Source organism: Tinamus guttatus, unplaced genomic scaffold (genome assembly GCF_059628265.1).
Source record: "Tinamus guttatus ecotype Peru unplaced genomic scaffold, ASM5962826v1 Tinamus_guttatus_pri_ptg000249l, whole genome shotgun sequence".
Classification (NCBI taxonomy): domain Eukaryota; kingdom Metazoa; phylum Chordata; class Aves; order Tinamiformes; family Tinamidae; genus Tinamus; species Tinamus guttatus.
In genome coordinates, this window is record NW_028288783.1 from 636,120 (window position 1) to 658,803 (window position 22,684).

A 22,684-nucleotide genomic window follows, 5' to 3' on the forward strand; every position below is an offset into this window, starting at 1 on the left:
GTCCATGGAGCCCCAAGCTGAAAACCACTGTCCTAAAAAGTGGAATTTTTGTTTTTCTTAGTGTTTCTTACTCTTCTAATGGCCTGAGGAATCTTGGTAAGTTCATGATGTTGTGAAACCTTCTATATCTTCCCACTATTAATAACTGCTAAAAAATATCCAGTGTTTTCCACTATTGTGTTATAACTCAGTAAGAATTAAATGTGCTTAAAAAAATAAAAAAGAAGATTGTGAAGAATGAAAGAAATTATTTTTTTTATCAAATACAAATACTTATGTTTCTTCATAAGTAACGAGGAAAAAAGAAATCTGGCCACACTAATATGACCTTTGCTAGATATGTTTATCCTTCTGTTATTAACTCTAAATAATGGAATGTGGCCTCTAACTTCTAAATACTTAAGCATATGAGTAGTTGTATGCCTATGTGTAAGCATCCCTGAATTTGCTGAGATCACAGGTGTGCCAGATCAAGGCCTAAACTGTTACCAGAGTGTTTAATTTGCATAATTTGAATTGAGGAGAGTAGTAGTGGCAGTATCCGGCAGATTAAAGGTAAAGAAAGTCCCACAAGGGAAAAGACCTTTTTTTTTTTTTTTTTCCCCAAAAAAATATTTGATGCCACAAGCAATCTGCTATGTTCCAAATCGAAAACATTCATATTTCACAGAATTTTTATGAACCCTAGGAATGGAAATTAATTTGGACAAGTTGAAAGAGAGACTCAACTCCATGACTAACATGGGAATTACCCTAATCCTCTCTTCAACTTAATCACGGAATTTTAACAAGGTTTTCCTGGAAGCCCTTGAGATCTCCTACACTGAACGTTAACTTACATCCATTATTTTTATACTACTTTAAACACACTCATAAATGCAGTCTGTGGCTGGGTTATAGGATAAACCCTTTGAGTTCTAAATCACTTGTTTGAATCCTGGCCAGAAATTACTATCATTTGCTGCCTTTCGCAAGATATATGTGAAAAGGGCTGAAGATCTTAATCTAGTATCAGTCGTAATTCTGAATTTCCAGCTACTTATTGCTAGACTATTTCCGGAACAAGCTGCACTCTTGGGCGCCTGTAGCAAAGGAACAGTGGAAGCCCTGAGGAGCCATCCACGTCTGTGAACAACTCACAAGTTTCTCCCCTGCTCACTTCTTGCAATCATATGCCTCTCACCAATAAAACGATTTAGTGCGGAGATTATGCCTCAAAAAGCATAGCCTATCCGTGCTCCATTAGCTTCTCTTGATCAGAAGAGAAGAAAGAAACTCCATAAGCTAGAGGACACTTACAGTTACAATTGCACAAATGAGGGAAGCCAACTGCCTGGCAGAAAGTTGTTTGAGACTAAAAGATTCAGTTAAAAATAGTGTTGGTGAAAGCAATTTTTCTGTCAGCATTACTGCTTCTCCTAAGTAATACAATGGCGTAGCAGAACTATAAGAGGCATCAGCCAGAGCTCAGATCTGGTAACCTTCCAGGTTTCAGGCTTGCTGCAGAGCCTTTTTTTTTTTTTTTTCCTCCTCCTGCCTTTTTTTTTTTTTCCTCCAGGCCTTTAGGGATGGATGGTTTGAGGAATATGAGGGGCCAGGCATAATCAGATGATGAGCAATTACTCTCATTGGACAGCTGGTTTATGGAGTTCTTTTTATTATGTATGCTTTGCATTTTGTGGAACACTTTTAAGTTTGAATAAATGCTCAACTACAGTAATTAATAAATGTTAATATCATGCCTACCTACCAGAAAACACAAATGAAATCTGTTAGCCAGGGAAAGGCAACATTTCATAAACAAATCTAAGCAAGAGCTTGGGGTAAAACGTTAGAATTGCTAAATAGATGGAACACATGCTCTGTCAGGTGCAAACTCAGGAAACTCAGCCTTGTAATAGGACATAAACACCAGCAGTGCCGTTGTAGCTTACTTTCAGTCCCGGCCTGAATTTTAATCCAGAAACTCATTACCAGACTTAGTTTCGCTCATTTATTGTTCTTCACAACAGTTGGCTTCAGTACAATTTGGGAGAGGCAGAGGGTGTTGGGAAAGGGGAGGAGAATGAGGAGATGCTTTTTCTAGCTGGGCGCTGGTTCTCCTCCATTGAGTCTCATTTGCTTTTAATGCTCCTTGCAGGTGATTAGGTGATTCCTCCCTCCTCCAGCGACCCATCCAGGAGGTGTTTAGAAGGAGCTTGGCCAGCTTCTAAGTTTCCCTCTTTAAAAAAAAAAAAAAGAAAGAAAGAAATAATAAAGAAAAAGAAAAGATGCTGCACAAAGGCGTTGTTCCCACTCGCCAAAAATAATTAAATAAATTAGCAGGTTCACTCTCCACAGAAACGCAGGGAGCGCTGCCGCCCGCGGGCCGGGCCGGGCCGATCTGATCTGATCCGATCCGATCCAGTCGGTGCCGCTGTGTGCCGGGCTGCGCTACGAGGAGCCCAGATCCCCCTCCTGGCCTCGCCTCTTCTCCCTGGCTGGGTAAACAGCTGTGGCCGCTATTTTCAATTTTCGAAGCTAATGGTATATCAGCATCGTACGAGCATGTACTTACCCTCTTTTCTTCTTTTTTTTTTTTTCCTCCTCCCCTCCAACAAAGCATAGGAGCAAATCTGCTATTTTCTTTCAGAACATGAGCACGGCCTTTGGCGTTATTTTCGAAAGTAGAAAGAAAAAAAAAAGGCAGAACCTGAAAGTATTTTTCTTGCAAGTTCAAGTGTAAAATAAGATGCTTTAAAAAAAAAAATAATGCACCATTTTGGATCAACACTTTATGAGATTGTCTAGGGGCCAATGCCTACAAATCCTCCCCCTATTATGTCCCAGGATGGGAGCTCTGATGCATGGACACAAAACAACTTTGCTCAGTGACCTGTGGGCGAGGGAAAAATCCTTGCCAGCTCCGCAAATGACCCAGCACTGATACTTACTTCTGTAACTGTTCACTCAGCAAACACTCCCAATTTCCGTTATGCACACTGATTTTTTTTTTTTTTTTTTTTTTGGACTCGCGGACTGCAGCCCCAGCCAAGACTTCGAAAATATTTGCTGATAAATGAAGCAGGTAGTTCGGAAAAAGCGGAGCGAGACAGGGAGGGAGGAGCGGGGAGATCCAAAAAAAAGGGGGGGAATAAAAAGATAAAAGCAGCTGGCAAAGCAGTAAGAAAGAGCAGACCGAAACTCGCGTAGCGGCCAGCCGGGCAGGTGGCCCCTCGCCCCCCGCCGCCTCTCCCTGCCCGGCAAGTTCTGCCCTGTTTCCACGGGCTGCCTATCGCAGCAAGCCGAGCTGCTGGGCTGGAGCGGCGTGTTTTATTGTGTTTATTAATTTATTTATTTACATGTCGTCCCCCTGCCTGGCTGCGCACCCAGGACCTGCGGCGGCCGCGCAGGCAGGGCCGGGAGGCACCGCGCGGGCACCCCCACGCGTACTCACACACACACTCACCCTCACACGCACACGGGCGCGGGGGCTGCCCGGGTGTTGTTGTCACGCTGCGCGCGCGGGGAGGAGAGGGAAGGCAGAGGGAAAGTGCGGCGGGAGGCGAGCGGGGCGGGCAGGGCTGGGGCCGCGCAGCTCCGCGCCCAGCAGCTCGGCGGAGGGAGGGAGGGACGGAGGGAAGGAGGAGGAGGAGGGAGGACGCGATCCGGGCAGCGGGCAAGGCAGCCGCCGCGCCAGCCGCGCAGCAGCCACTACTTCTTTCTTATCTCCCAGCCTTTTGTTCGCGCATCCTCCTCCTCCCTGCCCACCCTCTGCACGGCGGAGGGGGCTCGCCAGAGAGAAGCAGCCCGACCCGGCGCCGAGTTTCAGCCAGCCTCCGCCTGCCTCCCTCGCTCCCTCCCTCCCTCCTTCCCCCGCCGCGCCGCTGCCCATGAGCTAGAGCGGCGGCGAGCAGGCAGCGAGCGCCGCGGCACCGGCGAGGCAGCGTGCGCAGCAGCAGCGGCAGCAGCAGCGGCGGCTGCCGGTGCCCGCCCGTGCCCGCCGCCCGCGCCCCGCTCCAGCCGCGCTCCGGCCGCCCTGCCCCGCTCGCCTCCATGTGCCGGCCGGCGGGAGCGCCGCCGCGGATCGTGCCGCCGCTGGCGCTGCTGCTGCTCGCGGCCCTGCAGCAGGTAAGCGGAGCCGCGCCGCGCTGCGGCTCTTTGTTCCCCCGCGGGCGGCGGCGCCGGGCCGCGCCGGGCGCTGCGGGCGCGGGTCGGAGCCGGGCCGGGGGCGGGCGGGCAGCGGCCGCCCCGCGCCCGGGGGTGCTGCCCGGCTGCCGCCTCCGCGCCGGCCTCGCCGCGCCGTGATGCGGGGGCACCTGCTCGGCGCGGGGCGGCTCCGCGGCCCGGCGGCGGCCGCGCACTAGAGAGTTGGAGGGTGGGTTGGGGGTGGCGGTGCCCCCGCCGAGGCGGAGGGGAGCGGATTCCCCCCCGCTCCGGCTCCCGCGTGGGGCAGAGCAGGTGCCGCCGGATGGGGGGGTCCGGTGCGATGTCCCTTCTGCCGGTGCGAGGGGAGGTCTCGGCCCCCCGCCGAGTGGGGGGCACCGAGGACCGACCCCGAGTTTGGAGGGGGGGAGGTGGCGGGTAGGTCGGACCCCACTTGTCCCCCTCGCGCCGGGGGGGCCGCGCGGCGTCGGGGCTGGGGGGGGAGGCGGCACGGGAGCCTCCGCCGCCTCCCCCACCCCCTCGCCTCGGCTCCCGTGCCCGCTAATCCCTTCCCGGGAAGAATTTAATCAGCCGCCTCCGCCTGGACGCCGGGCTTCCCCCCCTCCTCTGCCTCCTGCCGCCTTCCACGGGAATTTCCACCCCTCTACGGGCTCCCCCAGTGCCTAATTCGCACCCGAAAGTCGGCGCCGTCCCGGGCCGGCTGCGGGGCAGCGGGGGCCCCCGGGGCGGCGGCACGGGATGGATCCCCACGGTGGGGCTCCCGGCGGCCGTGGGGCCGCCTCGTGTCCCCCGCGGCCGCCGCTTTGTGCCGGGTGCCCGTCGCGGAGCGGGGGGCGGTCAGCGCGAGGGCCAGATGGCGCCGGTCGCCGCCTCCTCATGGCATTTGCGGCTGGGGCAGTTGTGGCGGGCGGAGGGCGCGGCGGGGCCCGCGGGAGGCGGCGGCCACTGTCCATGGTGCGGGGCCGGGCCGCGGGCACGGCAGCAACCCCCTCCCCGCTGTGTGCGCGCCTTTATCTTTCACTTATTTATTTATTTTTTACTCCCTTCTTTATTTGCCCCCTCCTTTCTTTTCTTTGTTCCCCCCCTCTCCTTCCTTTCCTTCACGAGGTGCCCAGACACCTGATTCCTCCCACGCGGTCCCTAAGCCGCTCGCGGGGCTGGTGAGCGAGGTGCTGAAACGCTGATCCGCAGCAGCTGGGAGGGTGGTTGGGTTTTTCCCTTTTCTCGGGGAGGACCCAGGGGCTGTTGCCCCTCGCGGGGGCGAAGCGGGCGGCTCTTCCCCGCCAAACTGTCGGCCCTGCTTGGAAACTTTGCTTTAACCCCAGTTGTGTTCGTGCTGGCGGGACTAAGGGAGAGCTTGGCTTCCCGCTCTGCCTTTTATTTCTTTTCTTTTTTTTTTTTCCTCCAAACTCTCATTTTGGCAGACCTGTCCGTGCATTTTTTGTAGTCCTTATGTGCTATTTATTGTATGTTTCTTCTCAGTTCTGTTTAGTTTCCCTATCTCTTAATAAATCTGTAAAGCACAAATTATTTACTGAGCTCTTATTCCATTTTTTTCTCCCCTATCCTGAGCAGGTTGGAAGTTTAAAGCACAAGCTATGAATTAAGGACAGGAACTTGCCTTATTGCTTTTATGTATCACTCAATGTCAGTGGCATGTTACGGTTGGGGAATCCAATTTCCCCCTTGTTTGGGTATACATTAGATCAGGTTAGGGTTGATTTTTAATAGTGTGTAACAAAATTGGAACTCAGGTATGAAATCAGATTTATAGACCCGTGTGTGTACAACACTTAAATTTTAAAAAGCTGCTTTTTCTCTCATGTAGACTGCAGAGAGCCCTGAGAAGCTAGCCAGAATGCCTTTTTTTTTTTTTTCTTCCTGTCATTATACCTGCTACTTTTAGTTTGTGGAAGGTTATCTGTTTGAGGTTACTTGGAAACGTTGAACCTTTTACTTTATTACTTACCTTTTTGTGTCTCTGAGTCTATACAGCACACAACTCATCTACCTTTATTTCCTAAAGTTATGGACCACTTTGTTATTCCTCCGTGAGGTAGAGAAGCAGTCGTTATGGAATTACTTGAAAGATCATAACTGGAAGCATATTGCAAGTCTCTGTGGGTTTATTTTTGGCAATATGCAATGTGCACGGCATATAGGAGAATGGAAACTGCACTTTGTTTTGCTGATTAACTAGATCAGTACGAGTGCGGTGGAGGTATTATGTGAAAGCCCGACAGAAGAGAGGATAAAAGGAATGAGATTTGTTTTTCTGTTCATAACATCAACTGGTTTTGAAACTGGGATAACAGCAAGATTGAGGAAATGACAGGAAAGCTGTGCATGAGCTTTGTGTTTACAGGAATTAAACCAATATTGAGAAATTAACTGGAAAGGGGAAGAGAAATTAAGTGCTTGGAAAGTGAATATCTTTTCTATTTTTAATGTAGAAGATGATGTGTCTGTGGATGGTTTCTGATTCTAAGTCAGAAGCAAGTAAATAATAATGCAGTTACAGGGCCTTTTGTGTGCAGGTGACTGGTTTGAATTCGAATTATGGTGACGGAGGATGTAAGTTATTACTCTCTGCAGGCAGTTTTGGGCTTATTCCAGTTCTTAGCAAATGTATCCAGGTGATAAAACTACTACCTTAAGTGACATTCGCGTTAGCTGCCTCAGCTGAGAATCCGCGATTGAATTTCGTGTCGACCGAGCCGCTCCATTGCCTCTAGAAGTGGCCTCTGGTGGAGTCGGGGGTAAGACACATTAACAGGACGTTTTGTTTTGTGGACCTTAGACTTTCTCTTCTGAAAGCATCTTTTGTCTTAGATGCTACGCGTGTGTCTTTTTTTTTTCCAGTATATTTTTAGATAACATAGCAAATACATGGCTATATAAGTATAAAAGTCACTTGAAGGGTTTCCTTTTTTAACTAACTGGAGTCCAGCATCATTGCCCCTTTGAAAGGGAATTGAATGCATTTTACAAAACCTTTTATAAGCCCCAGAACAGAAGACTTAATGTGACTGGCTCAGCCTACTCAGCTGTGGATGTTTCTGTTAGAGTTTTGCTTTGTCTTCTCGAAGAATCAATCTGAAAAGTTAAATGTGGCAGGATATTGCAGCAAAGAGCTCTCTGCTCCTTATCTGGTCTAGGTGACAGAGATACCGCTGACATTCTCAAATTTAAGATAACAGCAGAACTGAAAAAAGAGAAATATCTCTTTTTGGATATTAAACTGGATATATTATTTTGAAAAATATTTGAAAAACGCTTTTAACTGCCTTTTACATCATTAAAGAACAGATAGGATCGCTTAAGCTGACTATGAATTTTTGGAATTTAGATCACTGGTTGACAAAGCAGAAAACAACCTTATATTAAACCAGTTCTGATTCTCTGAGCAGTCGGAAGCTCAAAATATATGCAGTGTTGGTTTAAGAGGTATATGTTAAATTGCATTGTTAATTTATGTATTTTTCACTCTAATAAATACTATGTGTTTTCTAGAAAGCCTTTCTCTGTCTCTGTTCTCCTGCTCTCTCACTTAGTGTTTACTACTCCTACCTAGGCATGTGACTTGGTGTGGTTGAAAGAAATAGCGCTCAATTAAACCTTCATTTATAATTATTATATCACCTGTTTTAAAATATTGCCTGGAATGATCATATCTGGGTTGAGAATATGTGTATTTCAAACCTTCCCATCCATTGTTTTTCTTTCTGCTCCCCAGGTTGGAGGAATTCCCAGAAAAGCCACTGGAAGAACTCTGTTAATTTCAATGACACTTTTATGTCAATAATTCCAGTTATTAATTTTCTTTAATAACTGAACACTATAAGGCTAAAAATATATCTGTGATAGAAGTGTGCTGTGTATGTTTAAAAATAGCCTGAGGAAGTTTTGAGTAAAGTTATTTTTACTCACTGCAGACTGTCTTGCGTAAGGAACTTCTTGTCATGTGGTAAAGAGAAGGAATTGGTGAATGGCTTTTCTTGCCAGGCTAAGAGAATCCTGTACCAGTTAATCTCCTTCTGGCTCCCCCTCTCTTCTTGCCCCTCCCCATTTTTTTTTTCCTTTCCTTACTAGCAAGCCATTTATAAAAAAGTATCAGGTTTAAAACCTTGTGATAGTCCCTGTAGTTTTTCAGGACTCCCATTATGATAAAAACTTATTTTAAACAAAGTACACATACAAAGCATGGGTCAATTCCCCAAAGAATCTGCAACCTCTGATGTTTCCAGTGTTTTTTTTTCCAGATATTTAGATTTTTTCATTTTTATTATTTTTATTTAAAAAACTTAGATTTTTTCTAATAATAATAATAAAGAGAGAAAAAAGGGAAGTGTGGTATCCTTATTCAATGTATTATGCACTTCCATGAGCTCAGTTGCACTAGTTGTAAGCGATATGCATTGAGACAAATGGGGGTGTTAAAATTGAAATGGATACTTAATCTTTTGCACTAAAAAAACACTTAAAATAGCAGTTTTCCTCACCTACCCCTCAGCTGAGAGTCACTGGCTGGTTGAGTTAATCCTGACTCAGTTGAGTTCTGAGAGAAGTTCAGGAGAAAAAGTGTGCTCTTCTGTGTGATGAGTTTGAGGAGACTTTGTGCTTTTTAGTATTTGAATGACCAGAGAAGGACTCTTTCCATGGGGATGTGAGGTTGTGTTCCACTACCGTTTTTTTGTTGTGGCAACAGTAGATAGGCCTAAAATCTTAATCTGCATGATTCATAATTTGATTTGAGCCTACCGAAAGATCATGGGAGCATTGTCTGAGTAACGAGGGAAAGGCTTTAGGCTTTCTGCTTTTTAAAAGACTTATGAAGGCAAATGCCAGAGAGGCAGCTTTTGATATAGCAGGTGTCACTGCCAAATCCTTTCACTTAAACTTTTTGATTTTTTTTGTCAATATTTGTGTATTTAATTAAGTATCCTCCTACTTCAAAAGGGTATGTTTATTCTCTCCTCTAGGCACTCCTTGACATATCTAAAAATATATTTATACCGACAGACTCCTCTAGGGACTCCCCCAATTCTTATAATTAGCATATAATTATGGCCCAGTAGCTGAAGACGTAGTTAAAATCTTGTGATTCCCCAAACAGAGCCCTTGCGTGAAGGGAAATAAGCAGCCTCGCAACCTCTGAAGGGCAGAGCACCGGGCGCTCTCAGTGCGTGAGCAGCAGTTTTTATGGGCAGAGATGCTGAATGTGGCCAATCTCCTCATCAAATTGGAGCAATAAAGTTTTGTCCTTTAAAGAATTGAGGATGCATAGTCAAACCTATATAAATAAAAATGCAGCTTTAGACTTGCAGAAATTCAAATTGTTTATTCTTTTCCTGCTGATATTTTATGATCTTCTTTTTCTCTGATGGAAACCATGGCACGTCTGGAAGATGAGATGTTTTAGAAGATGCAGCATTCCATGTCCTACTTGCAAGAAGGGAAAGCTTTAGATTACAGCTTTGTTGTATCAGCTGGGGCAGTCTGTGAGAATGGTAAAGCAAATGAGCTGAGTTTTTCTTTCATGTTTGGGGTTATGGCAAGAGAGTTTGAGCATAGTTTGGGAGAGTCTCTAAATTGTAAAGTAGTGACCTATGGTAACCAGTGGTGGTTTCAGGCAATTCATTTTTCAAACACATGGTAATATAAATTTTGTAGATTCTGCTATTTTAGGAAAGTAAGGGTTTTAACTGTCAGTCTGAGACGTGAATATTTTTTAGAAGTGAATCTAAAATCTTGTGACCAATGACTTTGGAAGCTTTTTGCTTTCAGAACAAAAAAAATGAAAGGCATTTTTCTTTTTCTCACTTTGCCATCCATAGTTGAAAATAAATTGCAGTGTGCTTGTGAGAGTGGCATAAGTAAGAGGATTGTGAGTACCACAAAGGTACAAACGTTGCAGCTTTTATGTAAGTCGGTGATTAGGAAAGACATGCTGAACCTTAAAGCATTCCACAGATGTGTCTATGATCCTGCAGAGCATCTTTCACATGTCTGTTATTTACATTATAGTTGTAACTAGAAGCTTCAGTCGTAAAGTAAGACTCGCTTTGTCTAGCATGTCCCATAGTGTCATATACAAACTAAGAAGTGGATGGAGCAATGTCAGTTTATGTAAGTTATGAATGAACACTGGGTACAGTTTTGGCCTTCAAAATTAATGAGGAAACATCCAAATCTTTAAGCACAGTCATGGTGTCACAATAGTAAATTAATGTTGCTTATTAAAGAGAGAGACATGAAATACCCACCTTCTGCTCTGTCGTACATGTGGTTATTTAAGACTTTCTATGGAGCTCTGGGGAGGAGTAACCCCAGACACCAGTACAGGCTGGGGACCGACCTTCTGGAGAGCAGCTCTGCGGAGAGGGACCTGGGTGTCATGGTGGACGACAAGTTGACCATGAGGCAGCAGTGTGCTCTTGTGGCCAAGAAGGCCAGTGGGATCCTGGGGTGCATTAAGAAGAGCGTCTCCAGCAGGTCGAGGGAGGTGATCCTACCCCTCTACTCAGCCCTGGTGAGGCTGCATCTGGAGTATTGTGTCCAGTTCTGGGCCCCACAGTACAAGAGGGATGTGGAGCTGCTGGAGAGAGTCCAGCGCAGGGCTACAAGGATGATCAGGGGCCTGGAACATCTGCCCTATGAGGAGAGGCTGAGGGAGCTGGGCCTGTTCAGCCTGGAAAAGAGAAGGCTGAGAGGGGATCTAATCAGTGTCTATAAGTACCTCAAGGGAGGCAGTGAGGAGGATGGTGCTGGTCTCTTTTCAGTGGTGGCCACTGATAGGACTAGAGGAAATGGCCGGAAACTGAAACACCAAAAATTCCATAGGAACTTAAGGAAAAATTTCTTAACAGTGAGGGTGACAGAGCACTGGAACAGGTTGCCCAGAGAGGTTGTGGAGTCTCCTTCTCTGGAGATCTTCAAAACCCGCTTGGATGCAGTCCTGTGCCATATGCTCTAGGTGACCTGCGTATGCAGGGGGGTTGGACCAGATGATCTCTAGAGGTCCCTTCCAACCCTAAACATTCTATGATTCTACACAGTGGTGTCCTGTGAGCTGGCAGGAATTGGCAACTAGCAGTTGAAATGTGCCCAATTCCAAGTGTAGAGTGTGATATTTCCTCCGATGCACATTCCTCCATTTCTGATTTTACTACTTAGGCTTTAAATCCTTATAAGAGTAATCCACCTTCAGCATATAAGAAAGCTGGCAGGCTCAAAAATCTTTTAAAAACAACTTTTCTTGCGTTTTGATACAATCAATATTAAGAAATTTAATGCTATAATTTTCTTTTATGTTAATTTTTTTTTAATTCCTCAGCCTTAGCAAAGAAAAGAGATACTATTCAACTATAGTTTATTATGCTCCTACTTCTGTCTGTTAAACTTTAAAATTTGACTTACTTATGATGTTGAGTGCTGGAAGGTTTTTGGATTTCAGAACACGGGTATTTCATGTACTGGGATGATAATTGAAGATGTGATATGCGATCTTGGCTATACAGCTAAGTTCAGTGTTACTGAACTAGACCCGTTGTATTTGAAAGCGATGTTTACTCTAAGAGCCCAATTCTGCAAATTTAGTATGTGTGTTATGATATGAAATTGCTCCCGCAGTCACGTGGCAAGCTTGACTTTTTAAGGAGATGTTTTTTTACAGAATTGTTTGAAGTGTGGTTATTTTTTATAATGTACACAAGTGGGAAAGAGGGATTAATCTAGAACTATAAACAGGCAAGATACGATGCTGGCTGGTTTTATTCTTGCTGTAATACACCAACTTTCCGCAATGTGAGGTGTATATGGATTAAAGAATCATACTGGTATTGTTCAGAAAAATATGTAAACAGGCTTTTAAAATTCTACAATTAAGTTTTCAAACTTTTTTTTTTTTTTTTCCTTAAACTGAGCTGTAATACAGCCTTGAAATGAAACCACAGGTTTCTAGATACACAAGTACCTAGATACAAAGTTAATGTGACTGAGGAGCAGGGTGCATGACTAGAAGCTCACCTGCCGTAGGTATATCAAAAAGGCCCTTTCTGTACGGAGGACTTCTAATCTGCATCGTATACCTTCATGATTGCAGTTTGCCAATTGCATTTTTTCTCAGATCTACAATACCGGGTTTCTCTGCCTGATTTTACACTGCATTTGACTGGGTGCTGTGGTTGTTCAGCACCTGGAGATGGTAATGCTTGGTATTCATTTTGCGTAACGAAGGTGATTTGAATGAGGTAGAAGGGGTCAGGAAAGCAAAACAGTTATTGAGTAGTAACTCTTGATCTTACTTAGTGAAGTCTGTTAGTACTCCACAGACAATTTTTTCAAGTGCTGACCTTGCTCAAAGCTTTTTAACTCCATTAAGTAGGTTTTATATGGGTACGAGTGAAGGTAATTGCTTTCCATCTTAAAAGATATTTTTAAGTAGTGCTCTGTAGATGAATATGCAAGGAATATTGTCTTATGCTTGAAATAGTCTTGAGTACTAATCACACAAAATCCTGTAAGTTGCAGGGATGTGCCCCATAATCTTCACGAGCTTTCCCCTTTTGCCCACGATAAAGGAATAAAAATAGTCCAGCTTCATTCTTTTGCCAGGAGTTAAAATGGTTTAAATCTGACAGTACTCCTAGACTGAACTAGATGTGACCCATGCTGTCTGAAGCTACAAGTTTTACTTAATTTAAGATGCTTAACATAGAGTCATTAAGAATTGCTGAAAACTTGAATTCTTAACTTCCCTTGTGTTTTCATTCTCAAACAATCTCAACAAAGGAGTGTTTTTGGAGAGCAGAGTGCAGTCTTTTGTTTCTGGATAAAATTGATGGCTGCAAATGAAAGAATAAAGAAGGCTCTCTATTCATGTCCCCAGGTCTTTGTTTCAGTGCACATTGTTTCAGTTTATAAGAGTTGTTTAGTACATATAGATGGCTGGAAAGCCTGAAAGATTCCCAGGAGCATCAGTGCAGACTTGTTAAAATCCTGTTATCTCCTCAGTTGCCCACCCAGGACTTTTTTTGTTGTTGTTTCTGTGATATTATGAAAGGCTATTTTTTTTCCTATTATCACATTTGCTTTGAGGTCACCTTTTATACAGTAGTTTAAACAGGTCTTACTCTTCTTCTTTCAAATTATATAAGTCTTGTAAAACCTGTGACTTGAATACCAGTGGTGGAGAAACAGGTAATTAGATTCACAATTATTTTGGATTTACCGCCTTTTTATCTTAAAACACCAAAACCTCAACATGTTAATTGAGTGTTGAGGCTTGGTTACATATTTGAGTTCTAGCTTTGCACACAGCACAGTCTCCCAATAATTTAAACTGTTGCCTTCTTCCATTATGTGTTAGCTTTCTCTTTAAGGTTTCCAATCAAAAATTTAAAAAATATGTCATTAGTTGTACACAGGTGAGCAGCATGGTGCTTAAGTCACAATGAAAGCTACTCCACAATTTAAGTTAATTGGACACTTGATAATTAGAAGTTCTCTTACTAGGTGCTTACCCAGATAGTATAGTAAGTTGGAAGTAGGCAGTAAATTACTAAAATTAAATCTGAAGTATGGTGATGAATTTATATATATTTTTTTCTTCACACTTGAATCACTCATTTGGATCAAGTTGGCTTAAATGCAAATGAATGTGTAATGAGCCCTGCCATGCAGATGTGATAAAAATATTATTATAGGAGTTGGCATCCTGAGCTTGGCCCACATTTCAGTGGGGTTGTAGACTTCCGCCTCTGGCCCTGGTTGAGGGAGGAAGTCCTTGTGATTTAAGAAGCAACTCTTCCATGACTACTGTAATGCCCTTATTTCTGAGATTTTTGCCCCACGTAGGGACAGCAAAATGAAGGCAAATATGTTTTCCTTGCTGCAAAAACATTTTTCATCTTCAGTGCAAATTCAGCTTCATTGACAGCTCCCAGTGGAGAAGCTCCTGCTGTTGTTGGGCCTCCAGCTGGCGATGGCTGCCGTGTACCAGGGCGTTCTGCCTTCTCAGATCTGCCACTGTGGTGGCTTGGATAAGCACTCCCCAACCTGGCTGGACCAAAAAGGAGCTTGGTTTATACAAGAGATACAATTTAAAGCTATTCTGAACCATTTTGAGTGGGCTAAGGAAGAGAGCAGTTACAGATGTTTGTGTGCCTGATAAATTTCAGTAGAAAAATGCTGATGAACCTGTGGGCAGGACATGGATTATGGGCAGCAAGCGCACCTAAACCCTGCAGCTGGATCCACGTGCAGGTGTAATGTTGCTGAACCTCCAGGCCCAGTGAACCTTGGCTTTTCAAATGGGAAGCAGGACCATAGCAGGTGATGGAGAGATTTCCTTCTCTGCTACATGGACACTGCAGAAGCAAGGAGCTTGTGTTCATTAAGCATGCTGTGAAAAGTGGTAAATGGGTATAATACTGTCCTGTCCTCCTCTTCTGTCCTTTTTTTAAAAAAATATTATTTATTCCTTTTATTTTATTATTTTTTAAATTTTTCCCTTGTAGGGCTTATTCTGGTAAGTGTATGCAGGCATGCCTTGAGTAGGCCTGCTTGATGGTAGCCTATTTGGGGAAAGTAAAAAGGAAAATCTAATTTAAGAATCTTGATCAGATTTTGTATGGTAAAGCCTCAGAGTTGCCCTGTTTGTCAAAGACTGGTATCTGGGTACATACATGGACAGGCCTTAGTAGGTAGGTGCTTATGGGTTATCTTATGATTTCTTCTTACCTATCTCAGTTGAGGGTGATGATTTCTGCCTTGTACAATGTGAAAGGGGTTTTACCATCTGTGGGTATTTAGCCATGTGTAAGCTAGTCTGTTGTCTCGTGCAGCACTAAAATGAGATAAAAACAATCCACTGAAAAGAAATTGTAGCTTTTGCCACAGGAAATTGGACTTGATTTGTTTTAACGAAGCAATAAATTGTCTTGGAAACCAGCTTAGGTATCGAAAGGCTTTTGAGTAATAATGGAAAACTGCAGAACAAAAAAATTCCAAATCTTGTATTTTTTTTTAATGAAAGACATCTATGAAACTCTTAAAAACTATGCACGACTTGAGAAAAGCTTTCCTTAACAAGTGAGAGAACAAACAGTTTCAGTAGTCTCGTGCCTTGTTGTGCAAATTTAATAATAAGCTTCTGTCTTTTCAGCGTTCCTTTGAAATAGAAGGGGTTGCATTGGAAACATTTGACTTGGTATCTATTTGAATATTAATGCAATTTTAAGTTATTTTTCTTACATTATGCAAATGTGGCATTTTTTCTTAATTTGCTTGTACTGGTGCAATTGCACGTAGAAGCACCCAAAGTGAAGCATTTTAAATCAGTGGATGAAGTCTTTCCTCTTAAATGCATCTAGCAATGAAAACCTTGCCAACTGGTTTTGTGCAACGTTTATATCCAGAGGAAGGAATGTTTTTGTTCCCTCTGTGATTCCACTTCAGTCTCAATGACTGTTTTAGTTGAAATGTTCAGTTGTTAGAAGAACCAAGATTGTGTATTATTTAGATCTTACCAGACAAGTGGGATTTGTTTCTTCCATTCCAGTTATCAAAAAGATTAACCCTTTGCCCTCAGAGTTCTAATTGGAGTAATTTAGAAACAAAGAAGCTGTATGCACAAGATACCATGCACCCAATTTTGCTGCTATTTGGAATGTTTCTTTGGTGATTGAGGGTTGCAAATATTACATAATTCTTATCTTGCATTTCAGGCACCAATAAAAGCAACTTGTGAAGACATGTCATGCAAGACTGGATTTCCTGAAGATGTTCACAGTGCCGTTGTATCAAGGAGTGTACATGGAGGACAACCTCTTCTCAATGGTATTGTTATAAAAGATGTTCTGATTATCTTTGTTTCCTGTGTCCTTAAGCATAAATCACGCTGGAGTGTTTCAATTTTTGACTTAAATATGACGTCCTCTTTCAGTAGGGGGGAAGAAAATCAGCCTTTATACAATTGTTTTTGATTTCTGATGAGAACTTGGGGAAAAATCTGTTGCCATTAATGAAAAGTCACCTGCATTTACTGAAATTCAAAAATTGAGTCTTGCAGGCCTCCCTGTGTTAGTGCACTAATTCTCATTCTCAGTGGAGTGTTCACACTGATGTGTGTTTTTTATTATCATCTTGACAGTGCATATGTTCTCAGTCTATATTTAGAGCCCATATATGAGCGATCAGAAGTTAGGGAAGATTTCCCTTCCACTTTGCGTCTCCTGTGGATGTACTACAGTTATACTGAGCCTTCGTGCTCAGATTAATGTGGAGGGTGTTCCTCCAGTAGTTCTTTGTCTCTCTAAGGGAACTGGAAGGACATAGGAAGATAAGAGCCATGGTTCTGCCTCTGCATATATATAATTTGTTGCCTACAAACAAGCTTTTGGTCTTATATGTATAGTTCAGTATATATGCTTCTTATATGCCTGCCTTGGTGGCGGAGCGGAAAGGCCCCAAACTCTACACGCTCACAGGCAGTAGTGTTGAGTGAAAGCTGTATTGTAGGCAACAACATACATTGTTTCCCCCCTCCCCCCCAAAAAAAAAAAAAAAACTGAAGAGAGACATCTGTGAAAAATAAGACATCAGACAAGGAACAAGCGCAAGAGAGTTGTTGCCTGTGAGCCCTCGGTCAGTGACCACTGCGCTGAGGGCTGTGAGGAGTCTTGCAAGGGAGACAGAGTAATTCCAGTGCTATCTCTTGGACGGTGTGCCTCTCTTTCAGCATGACACGTATCTGTGTCTGCGTGGCATAGTGCCCAGAACGAGGCCAACAAAGTCCCAAGCTAGCAGTAGGCTATGCTGGTGCCAAGCTCTTGCGCCCTGTGAAGCTGGTAGGTCTCTCCACAGGCCCAAGGGTCAGCCAGGGTGGGAGTTTGGTTCGCGGCTCTTCCTGTCTTTCTTTCTCCCTCGCTAGAGGTAGAGGTGTTGTCTGAGGCACGTATCTTGAATCTTAGATTTTCCAGGCAGCTCTCTGGTGTAAAAGTAACGCTTGAAAAATGTGTGTTAATTTGTATGACTTAAAAGCTCCTAACATCAGTGGATTTTTTTTCCCCCTCCCCTCGCCATCTAATTCAGAAATTGTGGAACTGACTAAGAACATTAGTTTTAGACAGTTTCAAATGCATCTTAAATAAGGACTAATTTAATTTAATTCGTTGCTCGTCTCATATAAATACAGTTACACAGATCAAGACATTTAAATGAGAAAAACATTTTAATGAGCCTGCAAAACAAATGAAATAAAAGCTGTAGTCTTGATTTTTACATGCTGTATGTAGCAGTATGTCGCCTTAATTATATTTTACAGACCTGTTTTGGGCTTTTTAGAAGTTTAATGGAAACTTGCATGCAGGATGAATTGATTAGCTTTAGTGTATTTAGATATGAGTTATGAAAGCTTTTCCTGTTTCATTTCAAGGAAGTATATTTTGCCCACCACGGACTTTGTTTTAATACACGGATTATCAGCTGTTCTTTATTAAAGCAAATGCTATGCCAATTGAGAAAATAATGGAGAGTAAAGAATTTCCTTCACTTTCCCACAAAATGGGAGTTAATATATGATTCAACTGTAGACTCCTTCAGTAGTCATAAGCACTGAGAGTCATAAGCACTATCCCTTGGTAGGTGATGTACAAACTCGGAGAATGGGGCAGGAACAACAGCTAAGATCTCGAAATCCAAGACAAGTGCTTTCCAAAACTGCTCTCTTGGAAGCACTGAGTATTTCTTACTGGCTAAGTGTACTGCTTTCGGTTAATCATGAGAAGGAGGTCTCCTAGATGGAGTCTTCCTCTGCAGCATGAAGGTTTTCTTGGTGGAATGAAGGCCCCTTCTGCAGCTTCTCCCATTTTTTTTCCCTTTTTTTTTTTTTAACCTCCAGCCGCTAGGAACTACACAGGAACTGCCCACTCATTCTGTGTTGGCGTTGCTCACACATCTGATGGGAATGACTGGCCAGCCCTAACTAACCGTTCCTGAATTAATGACACAGAGAGGGAAGACTGACTTCCTTATTCATTACTCATCATAGTCACACAGTCCCTTCTGTTGCTTTTTAAAACTTGGAGCTAATGAACCAATACTCCTGATTTGCCCTTGAATGGTATTAGAATGCATTACACTTCACAGAAGTAGGAATTGGAAAAACTGTTCAAAGCACAGAGTATGTATTGCATCACATGAGATAATATGAAGTAGCTGAAAAAAATGACCTGGGGGAGTTTGTTTTCTATCACAATTTCCTCAGTTGAATTACTGTAATGGTTAATTTTCTTGAAAATTTTGACATGCTTAAAAGCATGTAATTTGCTGGTTACACATAAGCATACAGTCCATCATTGCGTAGCTTTGACTTAAATTTAATTATACTGTCATTTTGAAATACTATTGTTGTCAAAAGCCTATTTTCTGGTTATGAAACTAGATTCAGATGACACTACAAGTTAAGTATCATTGTGTGACATTTGCTTCTTAAGGGAAGCTATGAGCCTGATTCTGATCTCACTTGCCTCATTCTCAAACTGCACGTTTATGCTAGTAGAAGTGAGGCTTAGGCTGCAGGTTTGCTATCTGATTTAAAGTGAAAGCTTTAATTTTATTTGGTTTTGTTCATTGCTAGATACCACAGCACAGAAACTTTGCCTTAGAGTATGGGGCAGGGTTACGTTCATGGACTTCATGAAGCATTTCCTGGAGAGAGCGCTTTTCCTGTTGCTGTGCTTCTTCAGGTGGTGGCTTTTTTCAGGGGAGGGTCCAGCTTGTTCATGATACACTTTAAAAAAAAAGAAAAGTCTCTAAAAATGGCCTTGTATGTTCATTCCTGGTGCTAATGTGTTGGCCTCTACTAGTTTCTCTCATGAGGGCATGAGAAGCCACTGTGCTCAGTTGTTATCCATGTCCATTTGTCACTATACCTTGAACAGTCAGTGAAGCAAAATACTAAGAAATTGGAAAAGAAAAGCAAATATTTACTAAGAGGAGGGAAGGGAAGAGAAGGAAAGAAGATAGCTGCCTTTGGTTCCAGGATGGGGAACTGAGGTAACAGGAGTCTCCTGTAGGGCATGTGGTGTGTTGGGAAGGCTCAACAGAAAAAGCTGGGAAACTGCTCTTTCAGTGGTCATGACTAAGCTATGTAGGAGATAGTCTAAACTGTAGGAAATATGTTATGGCTTTCCTCTGGCACACTGCCTCTGCAGGCTGGTGCTCCCATGTTCCACTATTGCAGTCTTCACTGGTCGTGGAGTTTCATCAAAAATGGCATCTTACACGGTCTTGCCCTTTTTTTTTTTTTTTTTTTCCTCCTTCTCTCCTCTCAATTTAACACTAGTAAAACACTTTCCATTTTTAGTTGAAATTTATGGAAGTTCTGACTTAAAAATGCAGTATAGTCTGGTCACTGAGCACATGTAAATAATATACAATAGCTCTAATTCTGAATATGTTTTAAAATGTGTTATATGTTATTTCACTTGGTAAGAAGTCATTTTAGAGTAATTAGAGTGTTTTTTGTTTGTTTGTTTTATGAAGGCATTAAGCTAGATAAATACCAGCACATTCATTTCTGTAAAGAAAGAAAAGTGTAGACATGTATCTCGGAAAGGTATGCATATTTCTGACAAAACTCTACAAGCCTGCAGTTATTTTGGTCTCCAAACAACATTTTTTTTTGTTAAGATTTTAAAAATCAAATATTCAAACTTTATATTTTCATTTTCTAGCCAAGTAATTACATACTAGCCAGCCCAATGTAGGTCTCTAGGAGTATTTAGTGTGCCTTTTAATCCACGTTAACTTGTTTCTTAAAAATCACAGTTGGGGATAACAACATACACATAAAAATGTGTAATATTTGAAGAAGAGGAGAGTCAGTTAAGGAGGGAGATATTTAATGCTCTTGATTGTACTGTCTTATTACAGTTTTGTAGTTTATCCGGGAAAATACGTGTCGCCATTTGACATGTATGTTTAACCTGTTTAGTTAATCTTTGCTCTATCTCCTGCAAATATTAACAGGTATAAATACCACACTTCTATTAAAGTAATTCCCCTAGATAAGATTACCTGGACAACTATTTGCAGAACCGTATCTTAAACTTTAATGTTCTTAATCTGATTGTTTTAGTGGTTCTGTATCTTTGAAAGATCTGTCCAATTACCGTTAATGTGACAGAATTGGGAGTTAGTGGAGTATTTTCCCAACCCCAAACTCAGTCGTTTTTATTTGCCTTTTGCTCACCGTTAGTCAGTGTTTTAGTTTCCCCTCCACTTGGAGTCTCCCTATATTTTGTCCCCTGTGGTATCACCTGTGGGTAGGTCTGCACAGATGTGCATGAGCAGAATTTTGCAGGGTCTGATTTGGAGGTCACCTCATGTGAAATAATAAGCTTGGCTGATGTCTTGTGGTCGTGTTGTTTGGTGACGGAAAGGGAAAGAGGACAGGCTGTTGGCTCTGTGCTCTGCGCCTGTTGCTTACAACAGTTTAGGAAAAAGAATTCCTGAAGCCATCTGCATGTTTCTTTGCTGGTGGGAGTAGTTGCAGAGTCCTTAATTCGCTGTACTGCAAAACGCTGGGAGCGTGTTGAAGGCTTGCCAAGAGGGAAGGCAACCTTGTGATGAGGAAAGGCTGGAAGAGTTTGAGGACAGAGAGCCCATCTTGCAGCCTGCCACAGAGTTGCATGGGGCTGAGGGACGGCAGTTTACCCCACTTAGTTACTCAGCTTTGTGTGTAGGGGCCTGTTTATTCTCCCTTGATGGTGAGGCAGTCTAGAAGCTTGACTTAAACCTAGACACTTTAGATGTTAGGTAGTCAAAGCTGGGGAAGATCAATCCCAAAATTAATGGCTAAAATCGCCTGATATTTAAAACACCACAGTGGGGGTTACCTGGGCATGGTCTGTCCTCGATGAAGCTGCTGGGCTGCTTTTGCTGCCTGTTATCACTGAATTCATAAAAATGTCCATTGTCAACTAAGAATGAAATTCCATTTGTAAAGATCATCATGCTAAAAACTTGAGACAGCAGCGTTTTTTATGATTTTTGTTTAAAGCATGTTTCCCTGCTAGAACCAACTCCTGTACAACGGTATTCCTACTATGATAGCATGCACTGGCTTCTTTGATATTTCCGTGCACATTAACAGTAGAGCTGGAAGAAATGCTTTAAACAGAATCATATTTTCTAAGAGGGGTGGGGAGGGGGGGATGAATACTTCCCCACAAAAAATTGTCCTTTCCATGGGAAAAAAAGGCAAAATGGTAACCGCTTTGTTTGAAGTCTCATTGCCTTAAGGAAAAGACAAGTTGACAAGTTCCTTCCAGGCAGACAGCCAAAGAATCTCAGATGGATGGGGTCCCTTTATGAGCTGCTGGCAGGCTGAAAAAAAATGTTTCAGTTCTTCCCAAATATGTGGGTATTCTTTTTTTTTTTCTTTTTTTTTTTTTTTCATCCTCTGAATGTCTCTCCCTGCAAACCTTCCCCCTGCCACCCTCTGAAAAACACCGTTCGAGCTTGACTTCTATGCCTTGGTGGGAGTGAGAACTTCTTTTCAGAAACTCATCTTGGGAATATGTTTATATTTTTTTTCACCAGCCCAGTTTAACATTTAACCATGTTTGTTACTAGCCTCTTACATGTGAAGCTGCGTACATTTTAATTATGTTAATTGGTGATGTTATGTCTGATGGTTTATTTTTTTACAGACGCTTCTTAAATTCTTTCTCTGCCAATATTTTCCACTGTTCTGCTGTTCATCTTTTTCTCTAAGCTGCAGTATCCTAATTTCTCCTGTGTCAGTACTGAGCTTACTAACCTGTATTGTTAGATCTTGCTTACTTTAACTACACTAGTTTAGTTCCCATTTTATAGTTTCTGTTGTCAATTCATGTATTTTTATTCTCAGATAATTGTTTCTTGAAAAAATAGAGCTTTCTTTTACTGAAGCTAGGGATTATTTTTTCTTAAGACTTTTTAAATTATTTCTTCCCATTTTTAGGTATGTTTTAGAAAATATTCTATGTTTAATTAAAACATCTGTTCACCTAATTGAATAGTTGGGCAAAAAAAATGTAATTGTGATTCTTATTTATGTAAGCTTATGCATCTGATTTACATAGTATACCAATATTATTCTTTTATGTGAAGCTACTCTTTATTATTGGTAGTTTTTTAAAGCAAGCTTAAATATAAAGCATATATAGTAAGGAAAACAGAATAATTGCTAATAATGAAGTTATTTGTTTTGGATATTTGCAAACTACAAGTGTATCTTGTTACGGAAATGAAAATCCATTTTCCCTGAGGAAACCCTTCAGTTGTTATGTAATATTTGAATTGGTTTGTATATCCAGTATCAAAGAATTACTAGAATTCTAGATAATTAACCATTCTTAAAGATACTTATAAACTTGTCCCAAACTTTTATTTTTGTTTGTTTATTTTCGTGGAATATCTGAATTAGAGGTGGAAATGTGTATTGTACTTGAAAAACTCTAAATGCACTGTGCCCACCTTTTCCATA

The 22,684-nt window shown here is 42.4% G+C and overlaps 1 protein-coding gene across 1 annotated transcript in view; it reads left to right on the forward strand.

Annotated features, from left to right (window-relative positions):
• The first annotated feature begins 4,032 nt into the window (after window positions 1-4,032).
• Window positions 4,033-22,684, forward strand: part of CDH2 (cadherin 2) — a 115,855-nt gene continuing 97,203 nt past the window's right edge. The window contains exons 1-2 of the mRNA XM_088526664.1: window positions 4,033-4,110; window positions 15,876-15,987. Of these exons, the coding sequence (XP_088382790.1) occupies window positions 4,036-4,110; window positions 15,876-15,987 (187 nt within the window). The 5' untranslated portion in view covers window positions 4,033-4,035. The remainder of the gene's footprint in view (window positions 4,111-15,875; window positions 15,988-22,684) is intronic.